This window comes from Camelina sativa, chromosome 16 (genome assembly GCF_000633955.1).
Source record: "Camelina sativa cultivar DH55 chromosome 16, Cs, whole genome shotgun sequence".
In the NCBI taxonomy this organism is placed as follows: domain Eukaryota; kingdom Viridiplantae; phylum Streptophyta; class Magnoliopsida; order Brassicales; family Brassicaceae; genus Camelina; species Camelina sativa.
Genome location: NC_025700.1, coordinates 1,623,269 through 1,635,888, shown reverse-complemented (window position 1 = coordinate 1,635,888; position 12,620 = coordinate 1,623,269). Strand labels below are relative to the sequence as shown.

General features: G+C 34.7%; 3 protein-coding genes across 3 annotated transcripts; 2 read left to right on the top strand and 1 right to left on the bottom strand.

The window, feature by feature from the left end:
• On the top strand, window positions 18–1,010 carry LOC109129637. Its single transcript, XM_019238142.1, has 2 exons — window positions 18–155; window positions 585–1,010. The coding sequence occupies exons 1-2, from the start codon at window positions 18–20 to the stop codon at window positions 879–881; spliced, it is 435 nt and encodes a 144-aa protein (XP_019093687.1). The 3' UTR covers window positions 882–1,010.
• LOC104749265 (spindle and kinetochore-associated protein 1 homolog) lies at window positions 2,669–4,802 on the top strand. Its single transcript, XM_010470855.2, has 9 exons — window positions 2,669–2,983; window positions 3,064–3,188; window positions 3,322–3,434; window positions 3,537–3,624; window positions 3,769–3,836; window positions 3,922–4,027; window positions 4,119–4,148; window positions 4,254–4,367; window positions 4,500–4,802. Exons 1-9 carry the CDS (start codon window positions 2,887–2,889, stop codon window positions 4,575–4,577), a joined length of 819 nt encoding a protein of 272 aa, XP_010469157.1. The 5' UTR covers window positions 2,669–2,886; the 3' UTR covers window positions 4,578–4,802.
• On the bottom strand, window positions 6,090–7,679 carry LOC104749264. Its single transcript, XM_019238054.1, has 4 exons — window positions 7,503–7,679; window positions 7,331–7,405; window positions 6,968–7,108; window positions 6,090–6,608 (listed from the first exon to the last, which is right to left on the bottom strand). The coding sequence occupies exons 1-4, from the start codon at window positions 7,677–7,679 to the stop codon at window positions 6,270–6,272; spliced, it is 732 nt and encodes a 243-aa protein (XP_019093599.1). The 3' UTR covers window positions 6,090–6,269.

Sequence of the window (12,620 nt, the reverse complement as noted above, 5' to 3'; positions counted from 1 at the left end):
TGATCGATACTACTCGTATGGATATGCTGAGGAGTGCTTGCTTCTATTTCCTATTAATAGTTTCTGTCATCCTTTCTCGGTCTCCTATGTGCGATTGTCGCCATCTTGGACACATACAGAAGAAGCTTAGCGTGAATCGTGATCATTTAACTAAGGTAAGCCCCTTTTTGCTTTGTGATGTTGTTTACTTAAGAGTCTCGATCGGTTATTATGAATGATGTTATATTTTATTATTGTAAACCCACATGCTTATAAACATAGGAAATTAACACGAATAAATTTCTTAATCATTTATATATTAACATGTGTGTATGATATATAGTCCGTTTTTAAAAGAAAAAATCTGGTTCATCTATATATAAGGTTTTAAAATTTGATTTCTATAATATAGAAGAATTGGAATGCATAGTTTTTCTTTTCAAAATCAAATCTACTAGTCAAAATTTTGTAGGAAGGCTCCTACTACTTTAAATTATTCTGAATGCTATGCGTATAGCTAGAGTTGATAATTAAGAGGTTCGGGAGTAATTAAACTATGGTAACATAAGGTAACTTGAATACTAACTGTTATATCATGTCAACAGAACAATGAAGAGATTACAAAACTAGAAGCTCAATCAACAATCAAGACGAACAACTTATCGAGCCAAGCACATGCCGTACTTAATCATGGTGATGTTAATGGTCAGACCAACATGAAGAAAACGAAGGACGTTCACAAAGTAAAACGAGCTTCCGACAAAATGGTGTCGTCTAAAAGAGGCTCAAGAACTTGGAAAATTCCTAAATATTCAAAGAAGCAGCCTAGATCAGATCAAGAACACCCTGGTTTCAATCTTGATTATATGCAGCCCACAACACACCCGCCGCACCATAATTAACGCTTAATGATCATGTAACGATAGAAACGAATTTCATATCGTGATTTATTATATATCATAACCTTGAGTCACGAAGAATTTGCACATTTTCAGATATATCATGATATGTATGGTGAGAAACGTCCTACTTTTAAGCTTTACAATTAAAATACACATATAATTAGATTAGTAAAACAGTTATCATGTAATATTGTTAAATACTATACTCCTTAAGGTTTCTTGATTTTGTTAATATTTATTACACTTGCATGCATATATATCATGATGTATTACTATATCTACTCGTCTTTATATGCACATGCATGTGTGTGATCATATCGTTGCGATTGTATGTATCTTTGTTGTTGTTCACAATATTGTGTTGTGTTATCAATATTCAATGCTAAAAGATGCGATAGAAATAGACTTCTTTGGTTGGTTAAACATATCGTTTTCTACTAATCATTAAAAAGAAAAAAGGTTAGTCTGTTAATTTACCATATAATTAATAGGCAGAAGAACTATATCGCGACTTTTACATGTATAATCTGTTTAAGCCGAGCCGAACTATGTGTATATCAGTATATAAGTATTCATAATAATATATACATGGTATTGAACTTGGTGGACCTTAAAAAGTAGTGTAATACATAAGGCATTCTAAATCCGATTAAAGAATAGTATTAGTCCCACTAGTCAAATGCCTTATTAAATTTATATTTTGTATATATATAGACGAGTCCGCGTGCAAAGTCACTGTTAACGATGTACAAGAAAGACGAAGATCCCGCGTTTGGTTCCAATGCAATCACTCAGGTGTCCCAATTCCATGTCTCCTAGCTCCCTCCGATCCTCTTAAGTAGGGCTGGGCATTTGGGTAACCCGTTTGGGTTCGGGTATTATCCATTCGGGTTTGGGTAAACAGGTTTAGAAAAATAGAACCTATTGAATCTTTTTAGATATATGGGTTCGGTTCGGTTTGGATACTATCGGGTTCGGGTCGGTTTGGGTTACAAATTTTAGAACCCGATTAGTACCCGAACTACCGGTATCCGAAAAAATATAATTAAATTTAAATAAATTTAGTTAAATTTTGACTTACATAACAAAATATTTTAGATATTTTGATTGTTTTTGATATTTAGGTATAAAACTAAATGAAATATTCAAAATTATAATCATAATTTTGGGGTAATTGCATTATATTAATGGTAAATATTATAAATATGTTTATATGTTCGGTTTTAATGGGTACCTAAATGGGTACCGGGTATTACCCGACCCTAACCCGAACCCACGGATATTAGAAAATAGAACCTAATAAGGTTTTATAGGTAAACACGTACCCAACCCAAACCCGATTTTTCGGATTGGGTTCCGGATTGAATATTCGGGTACGATTTTTATGCTTACACCTACTCTTAAATAGTACTACATAAACATACACATATACTAACAATAATAATCATAAAAAAAATGTTAAATCTTATTCTCCCCCGAAATTTCATATACTATTTATTTTCCGTGACGTAATTTTTTTATAAAGAAATATTTTGTGGAAAAAAATTAAGATAATGAGTGTCACATTTTTTATGCATTGATAACATATTCCAAATATAAGGCCAATTATAACATATTACAAATATAAGGCCCATTTTTTATGCATTGATAACATAAGATAAGGTCCATCATAACATATTACAAATATAAGGCCCATTATATAGAATAATAATGGCTCATAAAAGCCCATTCCGCAATCTGGCTAACAAAACACTTTCCCGCCGGGAAAGTTGCTGCCATTTCCAATTTCTAAAACCTAAAGCGGAGCCGACAGAGAGAGATAACTCTCTAATTGGGGAAGATTGAGATTTGAGAGATATTAGAATATTGTGTAGTTAATTCTGATTATGATCCTTATGTATCACTCAGTATAATCCCTGTAATTACGCTACACAACACTGTATATATAATCCGTGAAGGGGAATTCATCAACGTACAGAGACTTGAGAGATTCGTGAAGAAGCATATGGAGGGAAATCAAGCTGGATCTTCTCTGGGCTCGTTGATAGCTTCGTTCCATAAACGAATCGGCGAATTGCAGGAACTCGTCATCGCCCGGAACAGTGAGTCCCGAGTTCCCAAAACACTCAAACCCGTTGTCAAATCTCTCCGATTCAATGACCTACTTTCAATTTTCATACAGTGTATCCGGCGAGAAGCATCTCGGATTTATCGGCGATCGACACGGCGTTGAGCTCCTTGGAGCTTCAGGTTCAGTCGATCAAGGACCGGTTGCGTGAAGAAACCGAAGCTATTCCGAAAGCCAAGGTACGTCTTATTTTGAAATTTCAGATTCTAGAACGGCCATTTTGAAATTTTGCGTAATTTAGGGTTTTGGAATCTTGATTTTTGGAAATCAAATCGTATGTTCTTAAATCTTGAGAATTCGTGTTGTTTGTAGAAACTTATCGTGGCATCACTGAAACAACAAGTGAAATTGCAGAAGATGTCTATTTATGCAGCTTCTCATTTGCCTGATAAGGCTACAATGTTGAATTCAGATTTAAATCGATGGTATACATTTTACTCACCTTTTCTTATTCAATTTCTTGGTATATATATATAGTCCTCATAAGTTTGACTAAGGTTAGTGTGTTTTTTTTTTTTTAATTCCAGTTTGCTCCAAGAAAATGCCAAGCAGTACGAGCACAATCCTGCTCTCAGCTCTTTGAAATCTGATGAGGAAGCAGTTGTTTTACCCAAGGTCGTAGTAGTACTTGCATTTTCTCCAAAAGAGACTTTATGGCCTTTAAGACTCAATGGCTATGAATGATCAAACTGTAGCTACTGGTGTATTCTGTTATCTCTGTCTATGGACTTTGTGTTAATCTTTGCTTCTTGTTTCCAGGAGAAGAAGGGTCGCGGGTCTCCTCCGGTTTGGTACATAACTGTTGAGGAGCTCAATTCTCTCTCATCGTAAGTACAGTTTCACTTTTTATTCTTCTTCCTGTCAATGCGAAATGCATATTGCCGCTTTTCTGACATTTTTTTTTCAAAATAGATACATGAGAGGAAGACTCACCCTTGAGAAAGTGAACGCGGCCATCAATGACATGGCTTCATATGCTGAAGCAAATGCCCATCTTATTGCAGCCCCAAAACAGAAGGTATAGCTCACATATTTATGCTCTATTCTCGGCCTGTGGATTTGACTTATATGCTGAAATTGTAATGATTGTTGTTTGTTATATTGCAAAGCTGGCAGAGAACCTCTGGGAGAAAGCACTGGTAAGCTAATATAACTCATCTTCTACTCTGTCTAAGAAACGTTGTTATAATTTTGAGTGGCAACGAAGGTCTAAGAAAGATTATGTTCAAAACTCTCATATGCAGAAACTACGAGATATTGTAACAGCGCAAGCAGTAAAGGGCAAACATTTCTTTCTTGAAACTGACATTAAGGGACCAAGTTTGAAACTAGATAACTCAGGGAAAGCAATACTTACTGTAAGTACTTAATATACATTTCCTTCATTTCAACTACTAACAAGACTTTTTATGCATCTTCTAACTCTTCACCAGGATTAGACAACATTGGAAACACATAACCATTGTCATCTTTTGATGTCTTTCTAACAGGTTCTTCGTCACCTTGGTCGCATTAGTGAGACTCGCATTGGTCAAAACCGCGTCATCATTCTAATGAAGCCTCATTAAAAACTAGCTTGGCTCAAGTTTGGTCATTTAGACAAGCGTAAGAGGTAATCAATTTCTTGCTTTTTTCTCGGAAGCCTCCAGCTACTATAAAAGAACGTCTTCTGGTTCTTTAAACACCACCATTTTCCTAGTCTTAAGACTGTTCCGCCTAACAGGCCTAGAATCAACTATGTTGACGTCTGAATTTTTTATAAATATGATTGGACAAGATGTTTTAAGCAATTTTATCATAGTTGCACTAAAGTAGAAAAACTCGATTTCCGTTATTTGAAAAATATTATAAAAGCAATTTCACTCTAAGCAATCTGGTTCAAGTTCCAGTGCACAATTGGCCTGTCCCATTCAAACCTACAAAGTAGCAAAACTCGGTTTCCGTTTTTATTTAGTGAAATTTTTTATTTTTAATATATTCAAAACCTTTAGCATCATCGCAACTTCGCAAGTGTGACAGTGTGTGGCTATCAATGTTATTATTTTTACTAAACAAAAAAAATAGACAAACAAGTTCGATTCGAAGAAAGAAACCTCGAAAGTATATTTATTTGGGATAAAATCGTAAATACTGTTAATAAACTATCATCCCTTCATTTTTTTTTTTGGGTTGAAATTTAGAATTTTAAACTATCGATATGGACCTCGTAAATTTGGCAATAATTTTTCCCAAAAGAACAAGAAAACAAATCTAATAACAAAACACGATCCCTACATTGTTATTATTGATATATCTATCATAATGTCACGATTCACGAAATAGAAAACAAGAGGAACTATACTAAGAAATAGGAAGAAGAAGAAGAAGTGGTCCAGGGAACACAGGAGAGAAAAGACTAGTATTATTTGCCTGAGAAACAATCACAATTTCACGTCTATCCATAATGTCTGTCCCAATCTCTTTGTCTTCTTCTTTCATATAAAACAAATTAACCAAATTTGATTCGTCTTTCCTTCGTGCAAAAACACAAAATACATTATGCATAAGACAAAATCACACACACAACTACTACAACAATTTTTATCGCATGCATCACATTTATTATCAACCAACTGATATCAAATAATTCATAACATGTTTACTTATGTTGTGTTGTGTGTGTGACCTAAAATATTTATATATGCAAACAATCTTAAATTCACTGCAGCAGACCACATTTAGACTTATAGAGTTCTCCATCACCATATTTTACTTCCTTTTTTCTCTTTTCAAACGTTATCATTTAACTCGGCCAAAGAAAAGATATGGTCGGTATTATGCATTCAATGTCAACAAATCTTTTAATCCTTTTAGGAATTTACTTCGCCGCTGTAAAATAATAAATTAAGGCCGCCTCATTCAATAGTACTAGTGAAATTGCGATTTTTTTTTTTTAATATTGAAAAAAAGAGCACGAATTAAAAAAAGGGGAAGCAAGAAAACGGATTATACGAACCAAATGTTTGGTTTTACTAAAAAGTATTGAAATTAAATAACATAGAGTTACCATTACCCGGTACAGATCAGGGTCAGACAAAACCAGGACAGACATCTCTATTTTAATTCCCATACTTTTCTTAAGAACCTAAATTTTCGATATTTAGATACTTGATTTAATTATATAAAATAAGACTATAATAGTTACGTAATTACGTTACGTGTATTCATTCTACTTACCACTCCTGACTGACCAACCAAACTTCACAAACGAACGATACGAGTTAATAGAGGGGAGCTCGCTGCGGCGGCGTGTTCTTCCGTCGGTTTAAAAAGTTCGCCGGAGCTTCCGTGTTAGTCGTGGAAACCACCTCCTCCGTGACTCTCCGGCAAGTCGTCGACAAGCTGCTTCTTTTCTTTCTAACGATTTCAGTAGTGGCGGTGCAAGCGAGCGCCTGACACCAGAACATGTCTCCTCCTGACTCGGAAGACGTACGGGTAGACCCGGTCGGTTCGAGAGTGGAGCTGGGCGTCGTTGTCGTGACTTCGTCGGTTAAATCGAGAACGTTGCAGACGCGGAGAAAGCCTGAGAGTGCTCTTTGTCTCATTATGACGTCACTAATCTACAAAAGCAAACAAAACCATGTGTTTGTGTTTTCAGAGACAATTACGTGTAAATATATGATCGTACACGCGTGTTTAATTAAAAAGCAACAAAAACAAAAATGAAACAACAAAAACAGAAAGAAATTGAATTCTGTATTTTTGAATTAATTTGAAAATTAGTAATGAGACAAAAAAAAAAAAAACGTTCCTTTTACATCTGAGACAATTACGTGTAATCGTGCAATTGATCGACCCAGATGAATAAAACTGGTAAGTAGAATTTGGAAAATTTGATAGAATTTGAAATGAAAACGTAATTAACGAGTAAAAAGATGTTTCTTTCTTTTAATTAGAACAAAACAAAAAAAAAACAGACCTTGCAGGAGAGAGAGCAGAAGAGGTAAGGAGACTGGAGACTCCGGTCACAGGTGATGCAAATGTTGCCGGAACCACGAAACTGCCGAGACTGAGGTCGTTCATTGATGAACACAACTTTAGAACTGTTCGTTATGTATGGCTTTTTTAATCATCCATCATCATCATCATGAACAACAAAAACAATAAAGAAAGATAACGCGTATTAAATTAAAGCTGTCAAATAATCTAGGGCACAAGAACCCATGTAAAGAAAAAATTGAACCTTTTAAATGTTTTACAATAAAGGATTAAGAGAAGATCATTAATTAGGATGAAATAATTACAAAGATTGAGGAGACCAGACAGACAGTTTTAGTTATACCTGAATTGAAGAGCAATCCATTAGCTTCGAACCATCATCTACCCTCAAAACGTCTCTGTAAACGTATCTTCTTATCTGCAAACACAAAAAGTTCATATTTTTTTCCGTAAAGATGCAAAATTTGAAACAAAAAAAAAACGAAAAGTTTGTGTTCTGAAAGAGAGAGAGAGACCTGAAGAAGACGATGAGAGGTATGTGAAGAGAGACAGTGAGGACAGATGCTAAGACAACAGTCGATACATAAAATGTTCTTCTCGTTCTTCTTAACATCTTCATGATCCAAACAAGCGTTGAAAAACTTGTCTTTTAACAAAACCTCAAGCCATGCAGGGAATTCTCCAGATTGCATCTGCCAAAAAAAGAACCCAAAAACAACAATAAAGTTTACATTTTTTTTCGACGAAACCCAGAAATGAAACAAGACCCATGTTTCCCAATTTTATGTTTTTCTTTTTTTGGGACTAATTAAAAAGGTAAAAAAAAATTCAGTAGACCCACCATGATGGCTCTCTTCTTCTAAAACTGGGAAGTGCTTTTTTTTCTTGGGGAAAAGATAAGAGAGAGTAAGAGGTCAAGGTCAGGCGATTTTGAGCTCTCAGTGGTGAAATTGACTGACCATTCCCAGAGAGAGAGAAGAGAGAGAGAAAGAAAGAAAGAAAGAAAGAAAGAAAGAAAGAAAGAAAGAAAGAGAGAGAGAACGGCGCCTGGAGAGAGTGACCACTAGCTTAATTTTAAATCATGAGTCTTGTTCTCTTCTCCTCCTTTAAGGATGATGTGTACGTGTAATCTCTTCGTTTATTAACGTGCTTTGTTAATTTTTTTACTACTCTCTTATATTTTAGTAATTATTATTATCCATTAGAGAAGTGATTCACTTTTAGATAAGTTACTTACGATAAATATAGATAACAAAATTTCGATTATGAGCGTAAATTTTAATCATTAGTTTGAGTGTTTGACAACTACTACTACCTTTTCAACGACGAAAGCAGAGTTTTAATATGCAGTTCAACTTGACAACAAGAGTGTTAAAATGTTTACTAGCAGTATTGGGCAGAAGCTTATCCCTATTACATGCAGAGTTAGATACTTTTATTTGGGCTATGGAGTGTTTATTAGCGTTGGACTTGGATAAAGCTCTTTTTGCTACGAATTGTTCAGACTTCCTAAGGATAACGTCTAATATCGAGGATTGGCCGACCTTTTCATCAGAATTGAAGGACTTTATTCATTTCAAAGATAGATTTGCTAATTTTAGTATTAGATATATTCCTCGAGAGGATAATATCCATACCGATAAACTTGCGAAATGTACAAGAGCACGAGGTTTCTGTTTTTCCCATGTAAGCTCGTCGGTATCAAATTGGCTCTCTCTCAAAGAGAGTCATCTCCGATAACTTAATATATGGGGTTTGACCGTCAAAAAAAATGTTTACTAGCAGTATATTATTAATTTATTATTAGAATTCAGCTTGTCGATAAACAGAACACTTGGTGTCATAGAGAGTTAAAAAGTTTTACCTTTCGACAATGTTAAAAACATATGAACTCTATATAATAATTAATAATTAAATTTCTTCAGAAGAAATAAATAAAGAAATCAAACTTTTTGTATGTGACAGTCAATATCAAAATTTTAAAGAGTTTTTAGTTTATCTATTATTATCTATACTAGACTTTTTCTTCTAAAAACAAACGTGAGTTGGGTTGAATACAACAATTTGATCTTTGTTATCATCTCTAAATGATAAAAAATAATTTGTGTGTTGATTATTTTTGTTACTTTTGTTTGTTAAGAAGGTCTCTCTGTTCTCTGGTTAACTGTGCAAAAGTGCTAAATGACAAGACTATTCCCAACAGTCTACTTTTTCAATCTCTCAGTGGCAATTTCGTAAACACAACCTATACTAAAAATAAAATTTCTCATTTTACTACTATTTTTGTTTCAGTCAAAATATGAATTAATATAAACCAAAATTAAAACTAAGCATCGTTAATATACCTGGAAACATTATAGCATCCAAACAAAATTAAACTAAGCTCCATTTAGATATAATTCAGAATCATAATCATTATAGCTAAATATATGATTGTTAGATTGAATAGAGGGAAAAAGAAGTAGAGGGAGAGAGAAGAGAGCAAATTCCAAGAACCTAAGTCCCCCTTGTCACAGCTGTAGTAGACTCTTCTCGGGAACCAGTGCGAAAACTTGATGGGTTTTTATTTTTATTAGTTACTACTACTACTACTAAAATTACCTACGCACACCACTAAGACACCTATTATTATTATTTCCAATTATTAATTTTATTATTTTAAATAGTCACAACTATCAATTTTTTGCATACAAACTTTTGAAATACAAAATATATATATATATGAATATGAGTGTATATATAATATGTATAGAGAGAGAGACAGAGAGGTGGATCAGAGTTGGTACGGAGGAGCAGCAGCCTCAGGCAGAGAAGAAGGCGACGCCACTGCATTGTGTGTGATCTGATCTGATCCGATTCGATCCAGCTGTCCCCCCCTTTCTCGTTAGTCTTTTCTTCTTTTTTAGTTACTGATCATGGGTAGTTTAGTCATTTCTTTATACTATGGGTTTGGGCTTTTACACTTCTATTGGGCTAAGCTCATATGTGGTTCTCCCTCTACCTCAATTGAATAAATAAACACATGATGGTCCTGACTACTTCTGATCACAACAGCACAATCTAACAACCGAAATCGTTGGTAACCAACCGGTCAAATGAAAGCAATGGACACAGTAACATACGACTACCCTCAAATTTTTTATCTTCATATCTGATTTGATGTCCCAGAAGCCACAACTAATAAAGATATAAACTATTACACATCTCTATACTGTGGAATTCACACACATAATAATGGTGTTATTAAACAACTAAAAACTGGAAAACAAAAAAAATAGTATATTTAATAATGTAGTTCTTTTTGAATTGTTATCAATTTTTTAACCATGTTATATCTAGACGTAGTAGCCTAAATCGTGTTAGTTAGTTATAAATGAAAGCTTAAAAGGTTGCAGTTTTGTAAAGATAACTAAAATTCAATGTTATGTCCCCCAAGGAAACAATTTTATTGAATCATCCAGCAAAATTGGAATATCCAGCAAAATTGGAAGAGTAATCTACACCAACCCATCGAACAACATATATATATATATATATATATATATTTTTGGACAAAGATATGTTTCATTCCATTAAAACAGAACATAACATACAAAACAGAGTTCAAAGTTTAAGGCACAACAAAGATAGGCAATTTAAAAGTTTGAGCAGGGTTGATAAAACTCAGGTAGAAGATAAGTAGAGATTTGAGGGAGGTGATTGGGTTCGGTGTAAGACTCTGAAAGTTGTAGTGGTAACTCCCATACCATGGAGATGGGGTCATAATGCCACTGAACTTCAAGTTTTTGGGAGGGTACTTCAAAAAGTTGATACATTATAGATTATAGGTCTCTAAAGATATATGAGATGATGACAGAGGGGGCCTGAAGATACATCGTAATCACAGCGCCATAAGGTCTGGATCATAATGCCGAGTTCATTCATGTCTCTAACCTCAAGAGCATAATCATTATTTGGATCTAAAAACAGGTGTCCTACAATAATCCTTAGCCAAACTAGCAATAATGGTGGTTTACTTTCCACATGCAGTCTTCGAACAAATGGTTCCATAAGCACACACACATAACGACTAGAGTGGAGAGGATTAGAATTCTGCTCAAACCTCGATAACAGCAGGAGGGGATCGATAAAAATATCGTTTGGTAATGGGCTCAAGAACCTTAACGGGCCGAGGAAAGTTGGACCCAACAGCGGAAAGCCTCGTTTCGCGGTCGGGGGAAGGGGAGGATTAGCGCATCGGCTAGGTTGAGCAGATGTCAGATTCAGGGTCTCGAGCATCTCCGGTGAAGGAAGGGAAGGTGGTTGGGGGTGTAAAGCGGGGTTTGATGCATCAGAAGGGAATCCTAAGAGCTTTAGATCTCCGGTACTGGAAATCGGTACCAAAGAGAGTAGACCGTCGTGCGCCGTCGACAACTCCACCATGCAAGGCGCATCTGATGGTCCTAGCGGATCTACTCCTGCCATCAAAGGAACCTGGTTTAAGCTCTCCTCTTGGTGGTTCCGAAAACCAGATCTGACAAAAATTGGATCTTCATATCTTATCTCCGATAAAGAGTTTTGGAGCGGCAATGAGCTGTAGAACTCCGGCCAGCGAATGTCCTCTTTGGAATGCATATCGGCTAATGGAGGCGTGGGGATGGGAAGGATTAAAAAGGGATAAATGGGAAGCAAAATCTTAAGCAAAAACGAAAGAGAAACTAGACTACAAGAGCGAAGGCAGTGAGGAGAGATTCAGGTTAAGTCCCGACGCCGGGAAAGATTTCCTTCGCCGGCGTCGGGGGAGATTTGCGGTGAAAGTTCCTTGATTATCGTGCGTGAGAGAGAAGAAAGAAGAATTTTTTTTGTCTTTTGCTCTAGATTTTCCTTTTACCCATAGAACAACATATTAAGAATACATTTTCTAGTGAATCTATCGCGAAATTGGGATAAACTTTACCAAAAAGGAGAGGGCTTTACGATTGCGAAATGCAGAGAGAAAAATAAACAAACGCAAAACTAGAAACCAATGTGAAATAGAGATACATATGCGAAGAATAAGAATCACTATTTTTTATATACGTAAAAGTAAAACGTTCAATACTAATGAAAACCAAGATCAGTAACATGTGTTACCATTGAATTAAGTTGAGTTATGGACTTAACTCAAAATTTATTCAAAAATGTTATCAATCATGAACAAAACTAAATTTTTTGAAGTTGAGTTTGAATAATCATATGTTATTGTTGATGTACAAGTTTGAGGTATATCCTTTGTAAAATTGTTCACTCAAAAGATTATTCAACATCATGGAAATTGTCATGTGTTAGAGTTAAGTTATCAGTTTTTTAAATTATTCAAACGATTATTTTTTATAAAATTATTTGTTATTTGTTTCTATATTTATGCTAAGCACCCGTAAACAACTATGGTCAAAGATTTTTCTAAAATTTTCTAGTTTTCATTAGACACTTTCAAACAAAAAAAGTTTTTCTAGTTGAAACGTACACGGAAATTTTAAGCTGTATATATATAGATGCCTAAAACTCATTGTTAAATAAGCACACTTTGAAGAAACTGTGGTATGGTTTTCTTTCTTCTACTCTTTTTATCCATCAAGTTTATATATATATATATGTATAGAAATATCAGTGCA